Source organism: Malaclemys terrapin, chromosome 13 (assembly GCF_027887155.1).
Source record: "Malaclemys terrapin pileata isolate rMalTer1 chromosome 13, rMalTer1.hap1, whole genome shotgun sequence".
Lineage (NCBI taxonomy): Eukaryota > Metazoa > Chordata > Testudines > Emydidae > Malaclemys > Malaclemys terrapin.
Window position 1 is genome coordinate 22759609 of NC_071517.1, and position 27118 is coordinate 22786726.

At 44.2% G+C, this 27118-nt stretch overlaps 1 protein-coding gene across 3 annotated transcripts in view; it reads right to left on the reverse strand.

Annotated features, from left to right (window-relative positions):
- NTN1 (netrin 1) overlaps positions 1–27118 on the reverse strand; it is a 212988-nt gene that overhangs the window by 101582 nt on the left and 84288 nt on the right. For all 3 annotated transcript variants that reach the window (XM_054048407.1, XM_054048406.1, XM_054048405.1), the window contains one exon: positions 12479–12667. In XM_054048407.1, coding sequence (XP_053904382.1) covers positions 12479–12667 — 189 coding nt within the window. The remainder of the gene's footprint in view (positions 1–12478; positions 12668–27118) is intronic.

Here is a 27118-nt window from a genome sequence, read left to right on the forward strand (position 1 = left end):
GGATGCAGAATATTAGTTTTATGTTAGCGCTGTAATTGTTAGGTTCGTGTTTCTCAATCCTGGCTACCCATCCCTGGTCCTTCATCCCCCCCCCCCCAAAATGTCAGGGCTAGCTGCAAAGTAAAGGGTATTTCTAGTCAGCACAAAGCAGCTTCCTCTGGATTTCTTCTCCACCATGGCTGTGGTCATGTGACTGTTGTTGTGCATCCTGCTGCTTTTATTTTGTTGAATGAAACAAGCTCATTCCTGAAAGCCAAATGCCGATGCTATTACAGAGAGAGCATCTGTGGAAGAGCAGCCTCTCGGCGTTCCAGCAGGCAGGACACTCAAACACATGTGCCTTGCTGCTAGGCTGAGATATGATCAAAAAGCAGGGGGTCTGGGAATACTTCTGATGTAACTGGGCACACTCTGACTTCGGAGATTTCACTAGGGAAGTCGACCGGACATGTTGGAGCAACATTCTAGGAACTGCACCGGAGGTCAGACATTGTTCCAGTGAGATACCGTCTTGTTTATGTCCAGATGTCTTCTCAGCCTTTTTGAAGGGATGTCAAAGGCCCCATCTTGTTACTGGTCCTCCCCTTCCCCTAAGCTCTATCTATTTTAAATTTGACACCAGGAATGTAAGACAGTCTCAGAAATTTCTGAATGTTCAAGAGAAGATATCCCAGAATAAAGGGAAGTGTTGCTGAAGAACACTGTGGAAAGATGGTTTTAAATATGGCATGGTCTTCTGAAGCAATACCTTGGTTTAGAAATTAACTCATCACTCCCTCTCCCCCATAAATAAAACCTCATAGCTCCAGACCTGCACAGGGTGAAATCTGACAAAGCCAGAGTTCCAGAAAGAGCCACCTCTGAAGAGTTTCTGAAGAGTTAAAAGGGTTGAAAGAAAATAAAATTATACCAGGATGGAGGCTGGGGAGGAGCAATATGGGAAATCTCTGGTTCCCTGGAGCCATAAGCCATCTGCAGCTGAAGTGATTTCTGGCACTGATGTGACCTCACTGTGATGTTATTAGCAGGTATATCACCCAAGCATGAACATGCTTTTTTTGGTGTGTGTGTGTGTGTGTGTAATGAATTACTGGGCCAACTGGGGAGGATCTGGCGTTTAAGGTTCTGCAGCAGCAGGGAACCGGTGCAAGAGGCAGATGCCTTCAGTCTTCAGTGTGCGTGGCAAAGAACATCACCCAGCTCATGTTCCTTCAAGGGGAGATGGCTTTCGCAAAGCCCTGGTCTCTGCTATTCCGCTCGCCCTATATGCATGGTGTTTTCTGAACGTACTGGCTCCAATTCAGAATAGCATTTAACTATGTTGTCCTGAACTGAGGTCAGGGAGAGAAGGAAGTCAGAGAGGAGCAGGAACTGAAAACAAGCACTGACACAAGGACACCTACAGGGTAAGAGATAGGGAGGATTAGTGTTCAGTGAAGAAAGAAAATACTGAAAGCTTTAGCTAAACAAAGATTAAAAATAAGAAATGGTGTCATGCTGTCTATGGTTCCTAGCAATCCTGGGGAGCAGATCTCAAACACACACCTTTCAACACAGCCACGCACTTGAGTGGAGATGGTGGGTCGCTGTTGGTTGTGAAGAGAAAAGGGCCTTGTGTGGTTTCCAGTATTCGCTTTTGTTCCTTGCTAATGATACAGGTGGATTATATTTCATTAGAACGAGAACACATGCACCAAGGGGAGAACAAGATTGAGGTTTTCTCATGGGGTCCCATCTGGCTTGAAAGTATTAGAAACCTCTAGGTAACTGTGCCGAGCAATAGAAATACTTCACTGTAGCCCTGATTCAGCAAATCATCGCTATTCAGCATAGTACATAAGCATCTGCTTAACTTTAAGCAAGTGCTTAAGTCCCATTAAAGTAAATACACTTAAAGTTATGCATATTAAGTGCTGTATGAACAGGTATGGGCTTTAAGTGTTTTGCTGAATTGGAACCAATATCTTCTCAATTGGTTAAAAATAACTTTAAAGCGCAATCATACATAGTACTTTCATCTGAGGCTCTCAAAGTGCTTTACTAAAGGGGCATAAAAATGATCATCCCCATTTTACAGACACGGAACCTAAGGTGAAGTGACCTGCCCGAGGCCAAATAGTTAGCCAATGGCACAACCCTCCCAAAGAGAGAGTTCATTTTACAATAGAACTTGCAGCAATGTTTTGGACAATGACTATATAAAATGTATAGGAGTTATATTGTTGTATAAGGAAACCTTCAATGTGATGGTCTGGCACTTCTGTAATTCAGCTCCTTCACCGAATTTGTTTTTCTGATGACAATGTTTATAAATAAAACGATGACCTAGTGCTAGACGTTTGTAACCCTATCAAAAACTAAATGACCTACTTGGTCACATGGATCTGGAATGCCCAGACATAGACACTGCAGTGATGAGGGTGGTATAAACATTTAGCTAGATTAGATAAAGTAAATGCATGCCCTGGTGAATCTCAAGGAAGGTATAGCTAGGCTTGGCAGAATCCAATTTTTTATTTTTGTATAATTTCAATGGATGATAGCAATGTTTATTTTGAAGCACTTTTAAGTTTTCACAGGTATGCAAAATTATGGGGGCAGATAATAATTATACAAGAACAGTAGACGCTGAGATTCGAAAAGTTAAAGTTACAACACAAAGTGTCAATATCACATATCAAAATACGCAAAGTAAATATCCTTCAATCAAATGCTAATGAGTTCTCAAGTAGCATTTTTCTTACTTTGCCTATCTGTAAATTTTGATGATTATCGATGGGAATAGTTTTTGTTGGTTGGTATATGTATGGCTCAAATCAATGTCTACTGACATTTACTGATAACGATCTAATCCTTCCAAGCCTCGATGTAGAGCAACACTAGGGAAGTTTTGGGTCAGCTGAATGTAGTAACAGGAGTTCTTGGGAATCCTCATCAGAAGTTGTCCTGAACAAGCACCAGCTCCAACTCATCCAAACACTGAGGACTGGGCTCATCTTTTGTCTTAATATCAGACTCAGATCCAGCTTCAAACAGGAAGGGAAAGGAAAAAGGGGGAGCTTTTATAACGAAGGGTGACTCTTTTGGGCCCAGTTCTGCTTCGGACACACAGGGTAACTCCCTCTAAAGGAAATGAGATCTCCAGGCATGCATCTAAGGGCAGAATGTGTCCCTCTTCCTCAACCTGCTGAGGCCAAAGCGTGGTGACAGTTCTGACAATGAAAGGCATCAGAGCAGAGCTGTGCAGGAAGCTGGCAGTAAGAAAGAAGCAATTTCTTCAGCATATCTAAGTATTGCCTCTAGGTTCAGTTTCACGATGTAACATTTTGATGTCAGCGACTTGCAATCATAAAAGACAGATGACTAGCGATGGATGATTTCTTGCCCAATTTTCCAGATGCAAAAAGATTGCAGGTGACACAGAATTATGGAGGTTAGTTAAGAATGGAGAAGATTGTGAGGAACCCCCGAGGGATCTAGCCAAGCTAGGTGAGTAGGCAGCATGCTATCTGATGGAATTCAATGTTGGTTGATGTTATGCACCTTTGAACGAATAATTTGAACCACCTTACTTAGTTCTAAGTTAACAACTCTGGGAAAAGACCTGGGCATCAGTTTGAACATCTACATGGAAACCTCTGCTCAGTGTGAAGCTGCGGTCCAAAAAGTAAACAAAATGTTTGGATGAATAAGGAATGGGATGGAGCATAATACAGAAATATTATGATGCCATTATATAAATCAGTGGTTAGCTCTCACCTGGGGAACTCTGCTTTGTTCTGGTCACCCCATCTCAGAAAAAAAGCAGAAGGAAAAAAGGAGGCAATTAGAATGATGAGAGTCATGGAAAAAACTCGGATATCGATTGCAAAGACTTGGATTGTTTACTTTAAAGAGGAGATGAATAAGAGCGGACATAAGATATACAAAATACTTAATGGCAAACAGAAGACAGGTCCAGCAATTCCATTCACCATTTCTCAAAGTACAGGAATAAGGGGACATTCCATGACATTAGAAGGTGGCAAATTAAAAATCGATAAAAGGAAATTCTTTATCGCACAGTGAACAATTGTCCAGGGAAACTCATTGCCACAATATATCATCGAGGCCAAGAGCTTCTCAGGATTCAAGAAAGGACTAGACATTTATAGGGCTAACAACAGTATCCAGAGTTACAATAGTAAGGATTTAAAAAGCAAAACAAACTACTGAATAAAAAAGCAGGCCAAGTGTTCTGGAAGGGGGAAATAAACATTCCTGCTTCAGGGCATCCTCTGAATGAGGATTAGGAGTGACTTTAACTGTGGGCATGTTATTCCACAATTGTCCACTCTGGGTTTCCTTGAACCTTCCTCCAAATCAGCTGGTAATGCCTACTGTTGAAGACAGGGCACTGGATTAGATGGAACTGTGGTGTGTTTCAGTCTGTCACTCCTGATGTTCCTATGATTTGATAAGCATAAGATACCTATCCAGTCACTTGTGTGCATTTCCTTACTGACCCTGCGATTTGAGCCTTCTTCTGAGGTTTAACCAGCACTAAGCACCCAGTTGGTTGGAAAGGAGGTAAATCTGACTCTAAAACATGTGACAGTTGGGAACAGAGCTTAGGAACACAGGTGTTCCCATCGGATCATTGGTCCATCACATCTCGCATCCTACTTCTGGAAATGGCAAATGTCTTTGTAGAAGAAAGCAAGAAAAAAACATGGGTGATGCTCCTTTTAAGTTGTGAAACAAAAGCATTGTACAGATAGCCCATGCAAAAGAGTGGTGCAGGATCAGAACAGAATCTTAACACTTAGCACAACCTTCAACAAAGTCTCTGCTGTGTCTTGTTTTCTCTTCTCTTTCCTTTAATTTATTTGCCTTATCTGTTTCATACTCACCCTCTCCCTCATTTCATATTTCCAGTCATTTTATAATAATAACAACAACAACAACAACAACAAAGGAGCTCAGTATCATTATCCCCATTTTACAGATGGGGAAACTGAGGCACAATGACTTTCGCAAGCTTACTCAGAAGACCAGCGACAAAGCCAGGAATGGTCCCAATGGGCAAAACTCCCACTGATGTTCTGAGGAAAGGGCCAAAGTGAAACAGCAGAGCTAGCTCTTGGCATTTGGCGGGGCTATGGGGCCCTCTCCCTCTTCCAAGCAGGCTGCTTAGAGCCCGGGAGTGTCAAAGATGCTGCCCCTTTAATGTCTGAAAGGCCCCTTAGGTGGTGTTAGTGCCTGCACTCTATTTCCTAACCGAGCAGGAGTTAGGATGGAATCACCCTATTATTTAACCAAATGACAGCACAAGGCTTTCCTTAAAGCAAACATGTTTAGTTGCCATTAGGTGGTTCCCTCTTGATCTCAAGGATCCCACAGTCCCCATCTTCATGAAGCTGGCGCTGAGCAAAGTTACTGGGATCCAGGCCTGGTGATTATCTCAGCAATAAATAATATGCTGGAGAACAAGTTTCAAGTGGCCTCTTTCACTTCACCTGCAGTGTCTGCCAGTGCATCCATTAGCAGGTGTATTACCATTAGCAGCATGTGTGTGTGCAACCTGGAGAAATCGTCACATGCACAGATACCAAACTGTGTGTGCAGATACAAAACTGGGGGCTCTGCACACACACACAGGTGGGAGTGCACACAGCAATCACGGAAACAACATGACAGTTGGCACAATCTGTCTCCAAAAGGGAAACTTCCATATTGTGCCTGGATGAGTGAAAGGCAGTAAATTCAGGAAGGATAGGGTCAAACTTTTTACACAGGGTGGGTAATAGTCCTTCAGTGAAGATTTACAATTCTGCTGAGACTCTGTGTTGATACTGAGCTGAAATTGCAAGTTGGAGGGGGAAGATTCATTTTCTTAATGAAATTTTTAATCTTGCATTAGGCGATCTAGCTGTTTCTCCTACCTATGCCAAATCTCACCCCTCTGCAATAGGTTTACATTGGCAACTTTAGCACAAGTGCATTCATGGTTCATATCACTTGTCGTCTTTTCATCAAAAGCATGTAAATCCTTTCCCCTCAAAGTGCAGAACTGTTTTATAGAAATGCTATAAAACCCTGCAGGTTCTCTGTTTCAATATAATTACATTAGGACCGATACTCTGGCAAATATCAGGACTGAATTTAATCAAAAGAGCTAATGGAATCTACTCTACTTATAATAGCTTATGACGGAATGGGTTTACATAGGCTGGAGATGTGGAATTTCACTTGCAACATCATTGAGAGGTGAGGGTGGGTCGGGGGGAAGTAAATCAAAGTAAGCATGGAGCTTTAATTCGGAGGAAAGACCAATTTTGATTCCATGGTTTAGGGCTTGATCCTGATTCCACTGAAGTCAGGGAGAGGCTGGGACACAAATGTTTTAAAAAGATATTTGTATAGGTTTTTGCCCAACTGTTTCTCACACACAGTGTCAAGCATTTTGGGATAAGCTGAAGAGATGCAGAAAGGAACCCCAGTTCCTAGTTCAGCTGCTAGAATATAGGAGCATCATATTCATTTAGGGTTGATCCAAAGCTCACTGGAATCAACAGAAAGACTCCTATTCATTTCAATGGGCTTTGGCTCAGCCAAGAGATACCGGGCTCACTCATGCAATCTGACCTCTAAACCTGAAAGACATGAAGGCCCCTTCCTGACCCACTTGCTTCTCTCATTTTGTCTGACCACCCACCATCAGAAGTAATAGGGCTGCTCCTTTTGCTTCCAGGCTCTGCCCTGGGAGAGCCTGGCATAATCCCAACACTGCCACTTCATGCAATATCCCTTCTCAATCTGGCTCCAGTTCCCTTGCATGTGGTTTGCAGCCAAATTGCAATGTCTGGCTGAGCAGGCTGCCAGTCTAGTAAAAAAGTTTTCCATGTGCCTTCATGCCATGTGCTGGCTCTTGCATGGGTCTGGGAAGCAGCCTCTGTATCCACTGAAATCTTTCTTTGTAAGAAGATAACAGGAAGGAAGCAAATGTACAGTAAATCAATATGAGCATAAGAGCGTAACTCTTTAACAGGACACTGTCAGGTTAAAAGTCATCCTTACAAGCCCCAAACAAACACACGTTTCCTTACCTGCGTTTCCAAGCCCACAGTGGATCGTTAAAACTGAAATTTTTTTTTTAAAAGAATGCATTTTCATTATGCTCTTTGTCACCCCCAGCCCCCTCTCCCCCTTTAACAAAAGCTTCACTTAGTCTGGACAGGAGAACTACCTGGGTCATTTTTACTTCCTGTTTACAGCTCATTCACAATTTGATCTTCATACACTTGCCCAATGTGCAACGTTGGGAACCAAAACACAACAAGGGACCTATTTATGGGGTTTTTTTTTAAATGTTTTAATTGAATTTTTTAAAAACAAATCCACCCTGCAGACATTTCTAAAAACTCTTTGGTAAAACCCATTTTGTAAAAACCCATTTCTGAGGACCCAACTGGGTATATGAAATTGTCCCTTTAGAGAACACAATTTTGTTCATCCAGCGTTCTCTTTTACCTTGCCATTAGATATAAAATAAATCAAGAAATGCAATCCTGTTATAGTATGGAGTGAAAGATGAATAACACACGTATGAGGAAAAGCAATTTAGCTAAATGTGTCTGTTAGGTTGAATTAATGAAGTAGAATTATTACATACAAACATATCCAACAGATCCTTTATTGAACACGTGTTATAAGTTCACACCAGGCAAAATATGCTTGCAAGAATGATTAAGTATGCTGCATGCTGGCTTGACAGTTCTCTATCAATTTTATTTTCACAAGACACTGGTATTTTATTAAATGTGTTAAACGTAAAATGTGAATGGAGCATTGCAATGGTTGAAAGAATCAAGTCTTATAGAGAAACATGAGTCATTTGTAAGGCTGATGGCAGATGCAATAGGGTGGTTAATTTCTTAATTTTAAATGCATTCAGTCCACATGAGATTCTGGGGGAGCCAAGCCCATCAACAGATGGTTTGGTGAGATGATAAATTAATATTGTTATCAATGGAGAAATGGCTGAAATTGTTAGATGATAGCTCTTTTTAACAATTATTTTACCATTTAAAAAAATTATTTTATAATAGAGCCAAAGTTCATAAAGAACAACAGTGGAAAACGAAAAGCCTCTGTATTGTAAAGAGCTCAGGAATACGATGGTTCAAAGGAATTCCCCTTTCTGCAGGAAACTTCATTTCATCTGCGTTTGTATAGGACAATAGATTATACCAACAATAAACCATTCCAACTACTGTGAAATTGTGCTGAATAGCTGGAGAGTTAGGGGCTTCTCAATCGTTAGCATATTTATTACGTACCTTTGTATCTATTAGCTCCAATAGCCAGGGTTTTGTTATAAACTATAGAGGGTGGGGGAAAGTATTCAAATTTGTTGATCTCTAATTCAAGAGCAGGAGCTATTCAAGAACAAGCCACATCAAGATAAATTCATTGCAAAGTGGATTTAGTAGAATTAATTAGGATTGCAAAGTGTTTTACAAAGGTGGGTAAGCATTATTCTCATGGGGAGACTGAGGCATAGAGGGGTTAAGTCACTGTCCAAACAGACACCAAGTCACTTGCAGAACTAGAACTAGGATTTCCTTAAGCTTAACTATGGGCTTTAACCACAAGACCATACTGCCTCAATCAGGTGGAACTTCATTTTTATGCCAAGAGATAGCACCTGGTGTATGTATCACCATGGGGGTGCTGCATGGGACTTGTGCTGTCTCTTTTTACAGGGATGAATTGCACCTTTTGTGCCTGTGGAAGATGCTGGCTTGACCGGCATGGAGAATAGGTACATCAGTGGCAATGGACAACTGCTCCATCAGTGAGCTTCGGGGAGGGGGGCACCTCTGGGGGATAAAAAGATAAGTCCGTTTTCATGGCCATTCTATCCTATGCCCAATCAAATATTTGTTGTGAGAAGGAATAGTCAGCAGTAAAGAACCACCTGCCCGTTCCCCTAGAACACTGATATCAGAGTATCAACAGCAGTCAGCACAACCCAGCACAGGGACTCTGACCATTGCTGAAAGGCATAATGGAGGCAGCCTATTGATTTGGGCCAAATTTAAGGGACTCCAGAGCTTGGAGGATGGGGAGGGGGAGGAGCATTGGTGTAAATTGCCATTTGGCTGACTGTAGTGAAGTGATCCTGAGCTGATGCTACATCAAATGTCTTTCCTTCCACGCAGCTGGGCTCACAAGAGCAGCCCATTCCCTGCATAATGGAATCCAATTCTGCTGTCACCAAAGTTGATGGCAAAATGTCCATTGACTTCACTGGAAGCAGCATTGGATTTAGACCCTGAACATTGTGACAGCTGGATTTGGTGCACTGGGGAAACCCCCTTAGATAAGAAGGGTGCATTCTGCTACCATCACATGCAGCCAGGAGACTTGGCCCTGGTAAAGCCAAGCCAAAATAGTTCCTTTCCACTCGCTAAAGTTTTAGTGCTTTGGATTGAATATTGGGCATAATATCTACCATGGGAGAAAGCAGCTAAGACACTTAGGAACCTACGTTCCACTGGGATTTAGGTACTTTGGAAAATTTTATCCGGTTTCTTCCAGAGGCAATAAAAAAAGTTTTATGTTCCACCTGAAAAAAAAAGAACAAGTTAAAAAGGCAACAATCCCGGCTTCCAGAGACAAACTTGCATTCCTTTGAGATCCAGTAACTGACAAAAAATGACAAGCCTGTGTTGAAAATAAAAGTAAATTAGACATGGAGTTTGCAGCGGCGCTAGCATTAGCGGATACCAATGGAATGCTCCCAAGAGTAAACAAACGGGAGCAGAATCATCGTTGTGACATAATTAGAAGCATGTGAGCAAATCACTGGGTATTTCAGGAGTAAGGCCATGTCACCAGCTAGTACCAGGCAATCATAGTGTAAACACCAAATTTGTAGGACTTGACTGCTGCCTATTGCAGGGTATTGAATGACTGTCAGGTTTTCCATAGTAAGTAGGGAGGTGTTGCCCCAAACACCACTCTTTTGGTAAAAATCCCATAGCCAGCTGCTCCAGCGTACCAGGGGTTAAAGAGAATTATGTCTATTTCAGGTAAATTAGAGGGAGGATTGGAGTAGCTGAAAGTGACCAGGCCAGGTTGATGGGTCAATATTTGAATCCTACTAGAAGCAGGTATTTAGGGTGTGTGGAAGAATGAGGAGTGAAGAGAGTGTGACACAGAGGCCCACTGGTGGTTCACTGTTCTGTGTTAGCAACTCTTGTTAGGATTGATACACTCACTGCACCTAACACACTGTTGTCATGATATATACTTAAAGTGGCATGTAATACATCACTGGAAAACTAATAACTCACTGATTATTAATATTACTTCGTGATGTATGTATGGGGTGTGTACAAGGAATTATGAATATGGGCTAGAATTATGTTCTTAAAATGTATTTGGCAAGCAATGCATAAGCCCAGTCTGCCCTGGACAAAGAGATGTGTGTTTGGTAGTCTAAGCAGCCTGGTCATCAGGCAGAGACAATGAAAGTACATTTTACATAAAAGGTAAACAAAGCCATCAACCTAACAAAAAGGTCTGTTTTCTATAGAAAATTTGGAGTTTTAATTGAAAAAATTAAAACCCAAGACTTTTCAGCCAAAACTTGCCATTTTGGCCAAAAAATTTCAGTTTTCAGTCACCGTTTTTCAATTTTTTCCATGAGAAGACAAAATTTTCCTGTGGAAAAGAAATCCATTTTCCAGCCAGCCCTACAAACTACCTATTGTCAGTTGTGTATCTTTGTTTTCTGAACAGGGCATCTCAGGCATGTAATTCATCTTCCTCCCACCATCTTGGCCGAGAGTTGAAACCAGGCCTGATTTTCATGGTCTGATCCTTCCTTACCCTGTATACCCACAATTTAGAAAAGGCTGAGCAGGACTTGGGGTGCTGGGGACCCCAACCCAACGATAGTGAGAGTGCTAATGTGCAGCCACCACCTACACCTGGCTAGTACAAGGCACACAGCCTAGAAAGTAGACAGCATTGCTAAGCACCTCATGTGCAGGGTCAGAATCCCACCTAAGCCCATGTATCTCAGACATGCCCATTCTCCACCCACTCCCTGCCTCCTTTGACCATGAACTCTTAAGGGAGCACCTCCCCAAGACTAACTGTTGCTCACTGTAACCTAAGTCACCCCCCCCCCATCGCCTCTGCTCATACGTACACAAAAGGACAGCTGCCTTCGCATTCTGCAGCAGGTGCCTGTCTCAATATCGCCAAATAAAAATGGTTTGAAAAATCAATTAAAGGGCATTTGAGCAAGCCCAGATCGAATGACGACACAATGTCTGTGGAATTCCAGAGTACTAGAATTTAGGGGCTAACCCAACAGATCCTCCTATGCTCTTAAGGAACCCTTAGAGTTCTGGCTCGAGCCCAAATCACCTATGGTAGTTTCATTTCCAACGAAGGGGAAAATTAAAACATCACATCAGAAAAATTAAATGATTATTGCCTGGTCCTCTGAGCTGTAATAGATCCTCCTGCCTCCCTTTTTATTATTATTTTGTCCAGAGAAACAAAGCTGTTGGTACATGGCTTAAATATTCTCTTTTCCTTTCTCTCCCTAATGCTTGAGACCTATGTTGTGTGTACGGCAGATATATGGATTCGTAAGAGATATGACCTTTGTCCTCCCTGATGCTAAGCCTGTTGAATGGAGCCCACTGTTCGCTGGTATGCACACCTGTGAGAAGGTGTGGGAGGCGGGGGACCAGAGCTTTGGTTTTTAATGACAGAGATCCCTTTGCTGATCTGAATAACCGTAGCAATCCGTGAACACCTTTGTTTTTCTTCTCCTTTGGCTGCGTTTTCTTTTCCATTTCATTGTTTGTTTTTGCTTGCCTGGTCACACGTGTTGTGAATAGCCGCTCAAATCCACTGAATATCTGTGTGTATATGTGTCTCTCTCTTAAGCTATGACAGGTGCAATAAAAGACCTTTTTTCCCCCTAATGAGTGAGATTTGAGCGGGTCACCCATTTGTCAGAAACAGCCTTTAAATCTGCACAAGTCAAATTTGTGTCCATGCACATCAGGTAGTTGTGGCTCTGTACCATGTAAATGGCAGGCGCAGCTTGGTGTTCGGTTAAGATCGCTTTTAAAATATGACCCAAAACATCTTCTTGAAATAGACATTGCAAAATCTTTCATCCTCAGAGCAGAGATGCTTTTAAAAGCTACCTTCAAACTCTCTTTCTAAATAGCCAGGGCTTGGCAGGTCTGGTGAGTATGGCTGTGGGAAATAAGGTGAGGTGGAGAAAAAGGAGTGAGGGGGTGAAGGAAGAGGTATTTTTGTGGTTTGGCCTTTGAGAAGGTAGAGTGGGAATAGACTAACAACAGAAACAGCTATGGAGATAAGACAGGAAGGGAAGGGTTGGGGGGAACAGTCTGTTCAGTATCCCAGATATCACCTTAAGCACTCCTTCCCTGCATACCTTTGCATGCTTTCCTGTGGGTGATCGGCTTGGTCATGTCCCGGTAGTAGCCCTCTTTGCAGTAGTGGCAATGGCGGCCCGCCGTGTTGTGCCGGCAGTTAAGGCAGACCCCTCCGCTCTTGCGGCCTGAAAGCTTGTAGAGCTCCATGTTAAAGCGGCATCTCCGGGCATGAAGGTTGCAGTTACAAGCTGCAGGAAAGGAGACAAAAAGCAGAAAAGTTGCCACTTGTGGGTACATGAGTCTCATGAACCAATGCAGAGCTATATCTCAGCCCCTTGATTCCTAATGACAGATTCAACCCCTGATCATGGGGAAACTGGATCTCAGTATGCCATGGACCAAATGTAGACTACTGGCCATTACCACAGAGGCTAAGGAGGGGGAGGAAGCTGGAGTGACGTTAACCATATGTTTATACAGCAGCTTGAACAATGGGACCCAGCCTGGTTGGCCCTCAATGCAACGTGCATGTTAAATTTAAAAAGACGGTAATTTGTTACATTCATGATCTTGCTCTTGCACCTGAGACTGGGAGTGGAAGTGCCAAAATACCATGGGAAGGGTTGCTTTCCCAGCCTTAAGGGTAGTAAGCCACTGAAGAAACCAGCTTCTGAGGGTCTGTCTACCCTGCAATTAAAATCCCGCGGCTGGTTGGTGCCAGTTGACTCAGGCCTATGGGGCTCAGGCTATGGGGTTGTTTAATTGCAGCGTAGGTGTTTGGGACAAGCTGCGACCCTCTCACCTTGCAGGGTCCTAGATCCCGGGCTCCAGAACAACCCTGAACATCTGCACCACAATTAAACAGCCCCTCAGCCCAAGCCACGTGAGCCTGAGTCAGCTGGCACGGGCCAGCTACAGGTTTTTAACTGCAGTGTAAACATACCCTGAGAGATTTCCAACTGAGTATTGGAGACTCCTGGGGCATGGAGAGTTTGGGGAAGCACATCAGCTTCAGAGGGGTTATCCCAACCTTCGGAGGTTGCACCCTCATGACGGGATAACAGCGCAGGAAGTGGAACCCCTTGACCCTCCCCTCTTATAGTCAGTCAGATGGGCCAGAAGGAAGAGCCTGGATCAAAATGTGCTTGAATTTTGGATGCAGATTTGAGTTTTGGGGGCGAGGCCCGTGTCTAGTTAAAATGGTGGTGCCTGCCTTTGATAGGCTTCTGCCATTTGCAGTCAGAAACATTTGGGACTGTCAGCTTCACTGGAGTAACATTAGAGCGCCATGCGAACTGTTATCATCTACCCTTTGATTTGCTCTTGAAGCGACACTACATTAACTAGTGTTAAATACAGAACATCCTGAGCCTGTGGAGTCCAGTTCACCAGTATGGAATTGTTCAGCACATTCCTAAGACATGCCTCCCCTCTCCCCAGTCTCTACCCCACTTTTAAAGTGTCAGAGGCAAACTCTCCTTTCCCACCACACACACTTGCTGTACAGTTCGGAGATGCTCAGTTTATGTGCATTCTAAAGATCTGAAATAGTTCTATCAAACCTTCCCCTTTAACATTTCTAGAAAGGTTTGGATTCTGTAGTCTCACCATTCACTGTGTGTCTAGATCACAACATTACAATGCAACCTCCCGCTCCTTCACACCAGCTGTTCTCAGCCTGCTGCAGGGATTGGGCCAACCTGACATTGTTAGTTAAATACCAAGCAGTCCTCTCTGTTGAGTAGTTACGCCATGATTGAACCTGCCAGGAGATGCCAGATCTTTCTGCCATATGCAACCTAATGTCAACATGGTGGCTATTTTTAACAAGGGCCAGTACAAAAGAAAACTAAGAAGAGAACATCAAAAGCTCAGCCCCTCCCCTGCCATTCCCCAGAGCTGTCAAGAGGCAGTTGCAAGAACTGTGTGCTTTGCAGAGTATTTTATAGCTTGTTTTCTTTTCCCTTTGCTTTTATTTGCCCTACAGCGTTGAACAATGCAGCAAAGCAATGCAAACCCACATCTGGGCCTCTCCGTTCTGCGAAGGGAAGGTGTCAGAGCTCTCGTCACCTTCCTTTAGAACAGAGACATCTTAATCCCATTCCTTCCTGTTTACCTCATGCTCCTTACCCAAGACAAAGACTTGTGGTATTAGCTTAATTATCAAATTTCAGCCTAAAAAATTACAGTGCGGTTCCATTTTATTTTTTCTGAGCAGTCACTGTTCTGCTCCTGACTTGCAACCAACCTATCCCTATTGGGGAGCAAAATACCCTATCTGCCTAGAACAGCAGGGCAGAAAAGGCTTTCCGTGTTTTTGTTCTGTATTTTGTTTCATTCTCTGATGCTGTGAGGCCTGCTAGGGCTTGAACTAGCCCCCTCCAATCCCAAAGTAGCAGCTCTGCCCCCTGAAATAAAAAACTTTCTTAACACTAGGAGCAGCACTGAGATTATCTTTCAGGATATTCCCGGCCACTGGAATCCATTAACACCAACCGGCTATGAGAGAGACTTCAAGCCAAACACTCAGACTATCTCCTTAGCCGGGCTCACCTGCTATATCTGCTCTGCTAGGAAGACAAGGACCTGTTGGCATGGGGGGGATTTCCGCTGGTAGGGTTTTGCCTGCACAACAGATACATTCACAAGTAGTACAAGTGCAACTAACGAGGCTCTCATCTAGAACAAAAATGGGATCCAGGCATTCAGCATGTTCTGGATTTTTTTTTCTTGCAATTTTTTTCTTTATACAGCTGAAACTACAGTAAGAGGACTTCGGGTGGGGGGTGAAGGTGTTGCACTTTTTGTGAGGGGAAAGCACTGAAGTGTTTTGTTGCCAATGTCTCCAAGCCCCAGGCCCACTCCCCTGTGCTCTGGCATAGCCAGCCTTTCAGGCCCATCATAGCCCCCTCTCCTAATGCAGGGGCAGGTGAATCTCCGCTCTGATTGAAAAGAAAAACTTTCTAGCCCTTTTCCCTGCAAAGGACCTTGGAAGCAGAAACCAACAGCAGAGGCTGAAAGAAGCAAGCAGCTCAGGCTCCCCGTCAGCAGCAGGAGACTAAGCGGCTTAAAGATTGGCATGGCACATACACACTCACTGCTCATAGGACGTTTGGAGGTACCTCAGCGAACCCCTGCAGGGGACTCCATAGCCCTGCACAGCAGTGGGGAGGAACTGTTGCTGTTGGGGGGCCAGTTCTGCATTTTACCTTCCTCTCTCTCATGGCTCTTTTTCATGTGCGCCATTCTGCAAACCCTGCTCACTTCCGTCTGCCTGGCCTCAGCCTTACCTTCGATGAAAGCACCTTGGTGCCAGCCAGCCTACCCTTCCCAGGAGATTCCCCTCCCCCGCCCACACACTGCTCACACTATTGTTAGCTCCCTCAACATACCAAATGGTCCCCTCCCTCCACCCACACACCAATAGCTTCCACAAGCTTTGTTTCTGGTTCTCTCACCCTCTCCGCCCGCCTCCTTTATCTCCTCCCCTTCTCTTCTTGCTTCCCTCCTCTGTATGTTCAAATTGCCAAAGGATCTTCATTCCCCACAGCTCCATTTCTTGTACACAACACACCCCTGCACTTAGAGCAAACTTCGGTATTGTTTGGGGGGGGCCAAGGGGGACTGCACCAGGATACACGTCTCCATCTATGTCCAGCTCAGATACAAAACGTGGGAACAAAGAACCTTCTTCCCTCCCCCACCCGCCACCCTTCCTTTCTGAGCCCGGAGAAGAGGGGGAACCATGAACCATAACATTTAATTTTCCTGCCTCCTTATCTTTGCTGTGGAATGATCCCTATGGAGTGTCAGGCGGTGCCAGCTCTGTGGGCTTTTTGTTGGGCCTGCAGCTCCATAATCGTCTTCCTATTGCATACTGCTGCAGACACACACACACACACACACTTGTGCCCATTTATTCCTTCCCCTTCCGATGCACCTGTTTGCAGAAACCATGGCCTGTTAATCAGGCCGGCCATTGGAAGTGCGGCTAATACGGGCTCTAATTTCATGAGAAGACCGGATTTATTAGAAACTATTGTCTTCCATCCTATTCCTGAATGCCCAGTCACTGAATACTCTGGCACTATGTTCAGCTGGCCACCGGCCAGGACTAACTGGCAATTACAGTAGTTAGCCTGCTGTGCTTTATGATGCCTGTTGGGAAAGGTTTGATCTGACCGAAAAGTAGCCATGCCATTTCCCTCTTACAATAGCATGCAGGGAGGGTGGAATAATGGTGGCACATTGAATAAAGATAAATGTGAAGGAACTGAGGCCTAGATGGACCTTTTGCAAGAGCCATATTGGGGGGCATGGCTACACCAGAGCAGTCCCCTGACACATCACTAAAAGCATGGTTCAACTTGACGTGTAGATGAGACTGGATCCATGTTTCAGTATTGAGCAGAGCAGAGCTGGAAGGATTTGAAGATGGTTGGCTCCCATCTATACCTTGGTCATGAGCTATTTCAGGGAGTTTGTCATATCAAACTGGGTCTCCCAACACTAATTTATACATCATATATTTTCATAAATTTTATGTCCAAAAGGAACCATGAGATTATCAGGCTACAACACAGGCTAGAGAATTTCACTGTTTCCCCTGTGTTGAGCCAAATAACTTGTGTGTGACTAAAGCATATTTTCCTGAAAGGCCTCCGGTCGGCATGTCAAGACATCCACCACTTTCCTTAGGAGTTTGTTCCAATGGTTAATCACCCTTTTGTATCTTATTTTTCATTTATCTTTGCCTAGCTTTAACCTCCAGCCATTGGTTCTTATTATACCTTTCTGTGCTAGATTAAAGAGCTCTTTATTACCTGCTTTTTTCTCTGTGGAGGTATTTGTACAAAGTAATCAAGTCACCTCTCGATCTTCCTTTTCATGAGCTGTGCCCTAAAAGGCTACCAATCTTTCTCATGTTATCTCCCAACCTACATAATTTCTTCCTTTTGTCAATAGGAATAATAATAATTGTCAATATGGTCAGCAAATGCCTAGCAGACACCCAAACCTACAGGTTAAGTACAGAACAGAAGAACATTGTCATTTGCTGAGATCTCTAGAATGCCATTGGGCGTGTCACCGTTCAGTGATACTTGCAGCGACTATTTGTCTCCAACGTTGCCTGGGACCTGAATTGCCCTATGTTGGCTAATTTTATTCTGCAAACATGCAAATATTTCCATCATGTTCCTCCAGAAAGGGCCTTTACCTGGAGAATCAGGCCTAAGTGTAAACTAGTTAGTATCAGCTAAATGCAGATAGTACAAAAAATAGAGAAAGCCAAACCTCAGAAGAGTCAGAGGTTTGGTTTAGGGCTGGTTGAAAAATTTCAAATGAAACATTACTGAAAAATGACTTTTTGTCTAAAGTTTCCACAGCACTAAATAAGTTTTGGTGGAATTTTCCATCAGGAAAACCGAAACGTTTCATTTTGGGTCAGGTTAATATTAATCTCTGCATTTACATGAGCTGCCGCAGTGCCTCATGGGAGTTGTAGTTCCAGTCCTTCATGCTCCCATTTGCTCCTAAGGGCCCAGCTTCCCAGGGGGGTGGCATCCCTCATGGCGCACCACAGCCTCGCCATTTTTCAATCAGCACTACTTTAGCTAAGCTTCCAAAAGTCTGGTTGTTCATCAAAGCCAGTTGGGCTTGCAAAATTCAGCTGGAAATCTCCAGTTCAGTCAGGAACACAGAACTGCCTGTGACACAATGGAAGAAAATCCCTTTTAAAAGCTTTTTCGAACCTTGCATAAAGTTCAGATTGTGTTGTAGGTGAAGAGACAGGCTGTGGTTTTAGATGAAAGTTTGGGTCAGATTTTATTTTATCGAAGTTCTACCATCCCTTGGAAGAACATGCATAAATAGGCAGTGCATTGGCTAATGTCGGGTGGCCTGGTCCCTGAGGAAAGGGGGATCTGGGAGAGTTTCTTCGGTTCCCACAGACCAGCTAGTCCCATCAGACACATGTGGTTTCATTTGACATATCAGTTTGAGGTTTTAGGTGCAGAAAGACACAAAACCAGAAGGAAACGCAGAGGTCCTGAAACTCAAGCAGGCCAAAGCCAGCAGGCTTTGCATGGCACTTCCCCTCCCCAGACTGGCAGGAGCTGGGTGTTTTCACTGTGTACTGACACTCCCCTTCTCTTGCTCTCTGGGCCAGCAAGGCTTGAGTGAGCAGTGGAGGCAGCCTGCCCACTCGGTAGCAAGCTTGCCACCTTCATAAGGGCAAGCTCATTGTGTTACGACATTGCCTCTTCACCCCGTGATGCAAACGAAGGTGCGCTGGTCTGTCCCTGGTGCTGCTAGCCCTCCCTGTGCAGGGACCCCACCCTGGAGGAATTGAAAGGCTTCCTCAAAGCAGACAAGGACCCAGCAATGACCTCCTCAGTTGACATCTCCATAGGTCTGTCAGTGACACCAGCCTCACCCAGCCCTTGTAACCGAAGTAAACTCCCTGTAACCCAGTGCTTTGGGGAATGGGGCTGGGATATGTGGCAATACCCTCACCCCCAGTGCAGACATTACAAGGAAGTTCAGAAAGTCACCCCTCTGTGGAAGATCCCTCACTACATCACACTGAAATAATAATCAACAGCAACCAGCAATCTATTCCTACTTGCTGTGCTGGCTGACGCACCTCTGCAGAGTATAGCGGTTACACAGGCCACAGGGATAAACCAGAGCTATCCCTACTGCTGGATATTTGTCATCAACCACAGACTCTTACAGCCTAAACCGAATGTAAATGCTTGCCTGGGACAATTTATTTGCATGTGCTACACATATGAATAAGGGAGAGGGGATGAAATAGATTTGGTTTGCCTGAGCTAAGCCACTATGGGGAAAAAATACACCAGCATATTGGGACTGTGAAAGGGAGACCTGCTGGCAGCATGGACAGTCAGAGTGCAGGAGTGCAGTAAAGTCGGCGTGATAGAATGGAGACACTACATAATAAACAGCTATGCTTTGGCAGAGTCCACAAAATCTTCGCTATGAACATGGGCTGCAGAATAAAGGAAGAATGGGCACTGTTTATGGACAAATAATGACTCATTAATGTCAAGTCACAATGGAATTTCCCATTACTGCATTGTCTGAGGCTGTGCCAGAGAAATTTGGCGTGCTTATCACCCTAGCACGCCTGCATCACACCACCCTGAGGGTAGGTCTACAGGGCAATCGGGAGGTGTGACTGCAGCCTGTGCAGACAGACCCGAGCTAGCTTAGGTGTTAGGCATGTTGCTTAATGCACGACTGGCAGGCGTTTGGATACTGACAAGCACAGCATAAGAACCTATTGAGAACAGAATAAATTAGTGCACGGTGATTGGATTAGCAGGTGATGAGTCGTGCTCACTCAAGCTGTAGCCTGAACCCCCTGAAGAGCCAGCCAAAGCACCACCACACTTGAATGAAGGGATTCTGTGTGGGGACAGGGACTCAAGTTTGGCCAGGAGCAACACTTGCATTATAACTCGAGTTAACTCTGCAGCGCAGCCAAGCCCACAGATTGTAATAACAGTAACAAACAGGCACCTCTCTGGGGCTCAGTGTTGCCCCATCTGGAACACAGAGACACTAGTACTTACGGGAGCTGGGTGACCAGCTCAAAGCAGTCTGCAAAACAGTCACTGCAATGAAAAGTGGAATGTGCTTCCTCTCTGCTTGCTCTCCTTACAAGAGTGTTTTCCAAACAGCTTAGCTTACTGGCAGGGAGTTCAGAGAAACAGTGAGGCTTGGTCTACACTTGAAAGTCACATCAGCATAATTACCTTGGCCAGGGGTGTGAAATGACACACCGCTGACTGATGTAGCTATGCCAACAAGACCCCCAGTGTAGACCCAGCTATGTCAATGGAAGAGGGCTTCTGTTGACATAACTAACTGTCCTTTGGGGAGGTGGTGTTCCCAGGCCAACAGAAAAACCCCTTTGATCTGTGTAAGCTGCGTCTACACTACGGGACTAATACCAGCATAGCTACGCAGGAAGGGCCTCCGTAGTGCAGACATACCCAGAATTTTAAAGCAAATATTAGAGAACATTCACAGAGCTTTGGAGCGGAAAGTATTCGCCCTCCAAAATCTGATTGGAAGAGTTCCCCACATCCAATCTGAGGATAAGAACTAATCAATGACAGCTGGGTGCTAATCACCACCAACCACCACAGTTCAACGTTTTGATAGCAAGAACTCCCAACAGACAATTTGTCAAAAATCTACAGGCCAAGGACTATTCGCTGCAATTACCTGGCAGATCATTTGAACAACAAACAGTTAGAGAAAAGCCTAACCTGCTTGTGAGCAATTTGCAAAGAGAGAAAGGGACGAACCTCATGAAATCAGTTACTCTGAGGATTATTTTCTCAGCTCTAATATTTACCACCTTTGTAAAGAGCTGCAAGATCATAGAATCACAGAATATTAGGGTTGGAAGAGACCTCAGGAGGTCATCTAGTCCAATCTCCTGCTCAAAGCAGGACCAATGCCAACTAAATCATCCCAGCCAGGGCTTTGTCAAGCCAGCCCTTAAAAACCTCTAAGGATGGAGGTTTTTGATACCACAGCACACCTTTGGAAGCTGACCAATAGTCACTGCAAACATAGAAAAACCATTTCGTTTCAATCATTCCAGCACCCTGAGTGGCATACGAACCAGGTTGGATAATAAAAGAACTGACTCGAAACACTGCCTATAATGGGAATCTGTGGTTTGAAAAATGTAGGTTAACTTTAAAAAAATACATCATTTTCATAACTGCCTCTGCACGGCTTAGTTCCCGACAGGACTGGAGTGCTAATATCAAGAGATATTCCCAGTCTGTCCACATGGTATTTCCGGCCTGGCAGGAAGCACCAAGAATCTCATGAGAGAGCTTGTTCCCGTGAGACTTACAGCCCCACTCTGCAGACCCGAAATGTTCAGATAAAAATCCAAACTCTGAACTTTTCAGGTCTGCCCATCACCAGCTGATGGGTGGCAAGTAGCTCTTTCAAGCCAATGGGATTCTAAGGTGTCATATATTCCTAACTTGTATTCTATGAGACACTTCCAATCATATAGAATGGCTCCTGTGGTTCATTATATTAAATATCAAATAATAACAATATCTATTTCCAATTACAGTGGATCAGAGTCCTCAAGACCTTACCCTTTGGATCCCATGCATTGTACTGAAATATTACTGGATTCATTCACTCAAAGCCATTTTCTGCACAGAGAAAAACAGTCTGCAAAGCAGCTATTTGCCCTTTGGAAGTTGCCGGTCCATTTGCATCACATCAAGATTTTGTCCAATATTTGATTGTTATTACCAATGTCTATGAGCTAGCTCTGATGAAAGCTGCCTAACTGACAGCCCTGGAGAGTGATGTTTTCTATTAACTCACATTAAAAGCAGGGCATGGTTTTGCAAATCATAGTGCATGCACAGCAGTAATGTGCAGAACATAGTGCGTAAGTCTGTGCAGGTTAAAGACACTCATGCACCTCAACGCTGAGCTAGCGGGATCACCTCTGTGGGATGAGAAAGGAGTTCAGTCATTGGGCTCAATGCTCAGATTAATAGCAAAGAGGGAAGCTGCTAATGGTGATTATGTGATGTGGACACTTGTTCACAAAGAACGGGACTGAAAGCACCCTACTGACTCTCAAACGGCTACCAGACATGGACAGTGTTCAATTCACCAACCTGGGCTGCAATTGAACTGTCAGTCTAGAGGGAACACTTTGTTTCTTGTCAAGATTCTCTTTTTCTTTAGCTGGGTTCCTTGCTGCATTGCCTCCACAGCTCATATGTCTTTGTAGAGGTTTGCAGACCAGCACAGGCCTAGAATCAACTTGAATTATTTCTTGTGAAAGGAATGAACAACGTATTTCAATCCAAGTGTTGATACTAAAGCAACACTGTTTTTTTATTTTTAGCACCCTGCACAAATCAAGATGTGTGATTCTTGAAAAGGTTTGAAAAGCATTGTTTATATCCAGTAGTTCAGACTTCAAGCCTAAGGCAAGAGTTAATGCAAGGGTTATCAGAGAAAGTACACAGCCGTTTGCCCCTGAACTTCCGGCTCAAGCTAAACTCTTAGGTGTTTGTTAAGTGTTTATTTAGAGTCCAATTGGAATCCACTTGGGAGCAATTTGTCCACTTAAAAACTGCTTGCCCCTGTAGTTACACTCTTATCTGGAGCAGATCTCAGCAGCAGCCTTCCCATAGTCACAAGGAGAGAAACAGTGTTTTGGAGTAGTCAAACCTTCTTCAGCTAACTGCTTCCTACAAACACTATTTGCTATTATTACCAGGCACTTATGTAGTGTTGCAAATTTGCATGATGCTTTACAGGAAACAGAGGAAGCCAAGTTCCCAGCCCCAAAGAGTTTGCAGTGTTATTCAACCCCTAACATTTTTTGCACTAGTGTCTTTGAGCTGCTCCAGTAAGATTTTAAGGAATGAGCCTAAGCCACGAAATACAGGTCTGGGTTTGAAAACCCCACAATTGAGGTGTGTTCTGACCCATGGTTCTGGTTCAGACCTACCTCTAAGATGAAAAGGCCAAGCTCTGAAACTGGATTTATGGAATCAGTACAGCTGTTACAAAGTGCGCCACTGGCACAGAGTTGTTACAAAAGCCATTGTTATGCACTTTGATATCCTTCCCCAGTAGGAGTATTTTACCTGACCAAAACCATCGTTCATCTGGAGTCTCAGGTGAAAGGGCAGATCAATAAGTAGAGTGTTAGAGGCATTGAGAGAACACTGACTTATCAAACACGGCAAAACTAGTAAATTCAGAGTTAAGGTTCCAAGAAACTTGAAAGCACACTATAGTTTTAATTAAAATACCCAAGACAATAAAGTAGCAAAAAGACAGAAAACTATACATTAAAGTGAGCATCCCAGGAAAACCAAGAATGGAGATTCACAGGTAAGGAACTAAAAACTATCTTAACACTGCTCCTATAGTTTCCCTGAGAAAATCAGAAACTTGAACTACTTCAGCATCCATAACAAACAATTTAATATTAATGGTGACCACAAAATCTAGAAATTCTTACTCTAACTGAATAATCTATTCTCCTGCATGCATAACTGCTTCACTGTGTGACCTGGAGCTATTAATGTGCCTCAAAAAATGTCCCACACTGAACCACTCCGGAGGCTTATTTCATTTTACATTGCAGGTCAATAGAGCAGCTATGGTGACTGATGCTCTACAAATGCAACAGACAAGCTTTCAGTATGAAACCTGAAGCCAAACAAAACTCCTCTGGTATCAGGTTTTGTTACAAATGCAGAACTCATTATCTGCTGAGTATCCTGGGACTTTCAAGAGAGTCTTGGTCCATTTGTGGTTTCACACTAAAACCAGGTGAAAATCAGCAGCTTCTGAGTTTCACCTGGAGGTCTGAGGTCTGTCTGAAATCAGAAGCAGCATGTCTCTGGGGGGGCTAAGGAAAGGCCAAAGAGTTACAAGCACCTGAGTTCTAAGAACTGCTGAGCCACTGACTTGCTCTGTGAACCTGGACGAGTCATCCTGGCATGGAAACATTTTCAGCAAGGTTGGGTTTGACAACATTTTGTTCTTACAAACTTAAATCTGAGGCCTACATTGATGTGGCTTTGCCCCTTTGAAGTATTTCCTGCTCTTAGACCCCGTGGGCCCATTTGCACCAATTTCAGACTGACTCCAGTGGAGTTACTCCTGGTTTACACCAGTGTAACTGAGAGCAGAATCAGGTCCAACAATCAAGAATTAAGAGTATTGAATATTCTTCTCTTTTCCTAGATAAGAGGAGCCAGGTACTCAGCTGCAGTAAGTGGGTGCTTTTTCATTGACTTCATTGGAGCTGCACCCATGTAGATCAGTGGAACACCTTGCCCTATGCAACATCAATATTCTCAAAAGGGATGCTCTGCCTAGGTTAAACTATCTGACATGATGCCTGTTAAACTCTGCGGAAAAGACCCCTCTAAATACAGCTGGGTTGAGCAGCTGCATTAAATAACACGATGATAGCCCCGTCGGAGAGGGAATCAAGGAGGAGCAGCTTTGCCTCACTTATACTATTGTCCCTCAATAGATAAATCCCACAATCTGGCTGGGCGGAGGTCCCGCCTGTCTGTGCCGAGATGGCCATTCAAACGCCAGGATTGATTTTTCCCACAGCCAGCTCAGGAAACTCACATCTTTCCCCTTCTTGGTCTCCTGCTTTGTGCAAGAGAAACGGAACACAGTGCAAGCCCTTGGGGAGCATTTATCGATCCCTCCTCCCCTTTCCGATGGTTTACAGACCTTGGCTCGGCCACTTGATGTGTCAGACACAGTAACACAGGCTTAACAGATTACAGCTCTTGGGAGGATGCGTTTTGGTTTCCCTCAGAGGCCAGGCTGGCTCAGGGCAATGGCTGGCAGATCAGCCTGCTCAGCCAACAGAGCAAATCGAGTGTTTGTGCTGCCACAAGGGAGCAAGGCTGAAGAGACTCCATCTCCTTTTACAAGGGGGAATTTGGAGTTTGTTTCATGACAGGATAAGCAACATTCAGCAGCTGTGCTCAGTTGCTGTTTTTCCAGCAAAGGGAAAGTTTCCCCTAAAGCTTCCAGCACTGACTATAGTCTGAAAAAGGGGGCCAGCCACCTGATCTGCTATGGTACCTCCTATACTCTTACCTTCACCGGCCCTACGCTCCAGATAAGGAGGACTATATACCACTCCAACCACCAGCCAAAAGGGGCTGCACAAGAGCAAGAAGAAGTGCTGTCATCTACCCCCACCTCCAGATGGTTTAGGCACTTCTAACCCTGTCAAAAGACCAGAACGGGGACCCAGGTCGTTGTGAGGGCTTTAGTTGCTTGGGCTGACTCAAATACCCCCTTTTATTTTAATTTAAATCATAAAATGTTTTCCAAAATATGAGAAACCTCCAAAGGGAATAAAGTCTCCTAGATTGATTAATGGTTTGTTGTGCGAATAAAAGTTAATGTCAGGGTCTGGTGATCAAAAATGGGTTTCTGGCCTTCATACAGATGTTCTCTAATCAGCAATGAGGTTCTCTAATCAATTTGAGCTGGTCATTCACCGCTGAAAATGCACTGCTTTAAGGGTTAGATCTGGCACCCGTTGAAGTCAGTGGGGATTTTGCCACTGACTTCAATGACTGCAAGATCAGGTCCTAAGACAGGAAGAAGAGTGTCTTCAATGGGACAGGGACTTCTCCTTTGCCAGAGAGGGAATAAGAAATGTTCAGCATCTCAGACTCTGCCCCGTCAAAACACCAGGAACAAATCTGGCACCACAGTAATTCCCAGTCATCTCAAGATGTTAGTATTCCTAGAAGAAACTCCATTTCTCTCTGTATTGTCAATACTGTTTGTCACTGAGGAATCTCTAGTAATGTAAGAGACAGTAAAACATCTTGGCACCAGAGTACAGCATACGGCAGCATAGCAAGGAGCTGTTTCAGATTATGCTAGCCAGATCTCGGATTTTACTAGCAAACCACTCTATTGATCCAGATGTGTATTAAGAAAATGGCATTCCAGTAAGCCCAGGAATAAATATTAACACGTCTCCTTGCCATTACCTTGATGAAATGTGTTAGGCTGGTGAGAAATGATACCTCATTCAATCAACTAGGCAGTGCCTAGATAGCATGGTGATTGGCACTGTGTAAACATCTAGCGCAGACAGAGACACACACAAGGGAGGGTAGTTGTGTTGTAATAACAATGACAAGCCAAACGCTGACGTATTTAGGTACATATAAAATGATGTGGTCTAAATTAGCTGTTACCACTCAAGAAAGAGATTTTGGAGTCATCCTGGATAATTCTCTGAAAACATTCACTCAATGTGCAGTGGAGGTCAAAAAAGCGAACAGAATGTTGGGAATCATTATGAAAGGAATAGAAAATAAGTGAGAAAATATCAGAATGCTTCTATATAAATCCATGGTACGCCCACATCTTGGATACTGTGTGCAGATCTGGTCGCCCCATCTCAAAAGAGATATATTGGAATTGGAACGAGTACAGAAAAGGGCAATAAAAACAATTAGGGGTATGGAATGGCCAAAGGCACCAACTCTGTGGGTGCTCTGGGGCTGGCGCACTCACGGGGAAAAATTGGTGGGTGCAGCCAAGCTCCCCGCCCCAGATCACCTCTGCCTCCTCCCCTGAGCGTGCGGCATCCCCGCTTCTCCCCCTTGCTCCCAGCGCTTGCCACCATGAAACAGCTGTTTCTTAGTTCCTTGGACCACATCAGGAAAGTGACCCCTATGCAGATCGCACACACCCCTCAGCAAGGAGCAGCTAGCTCCTCATTCTGAAATGCCACCCTTACACTACCGAATGGAAACACATTTGCCCATTGTTTTCTGTATAGGGGCACTGCAATAGAGTTAATTCGTGTATGCCATCCCTGCAGGAGCCCTGCAACCTTCTCCGTTCTAGCTTCTCAGTAAAACAAGACCATTCCCATCACTCTACCCCCCTCCGTCCTATCACTCCCCACACCTCCAGCAGACTGGCAGCCTCATCCATTGTGAATGGTAAAATTCTGTCCCCCCAGACTAATTGGTGCAGCTTCATGTAGTGTAGTAGATCAGCCTGTAAATCTGGGAGTCAGGACTCCTGGGTTCTAGTCCTGGCTCTGCTACTTGCTAGCAAAGCCATCCCACTTCTGTGCCTTG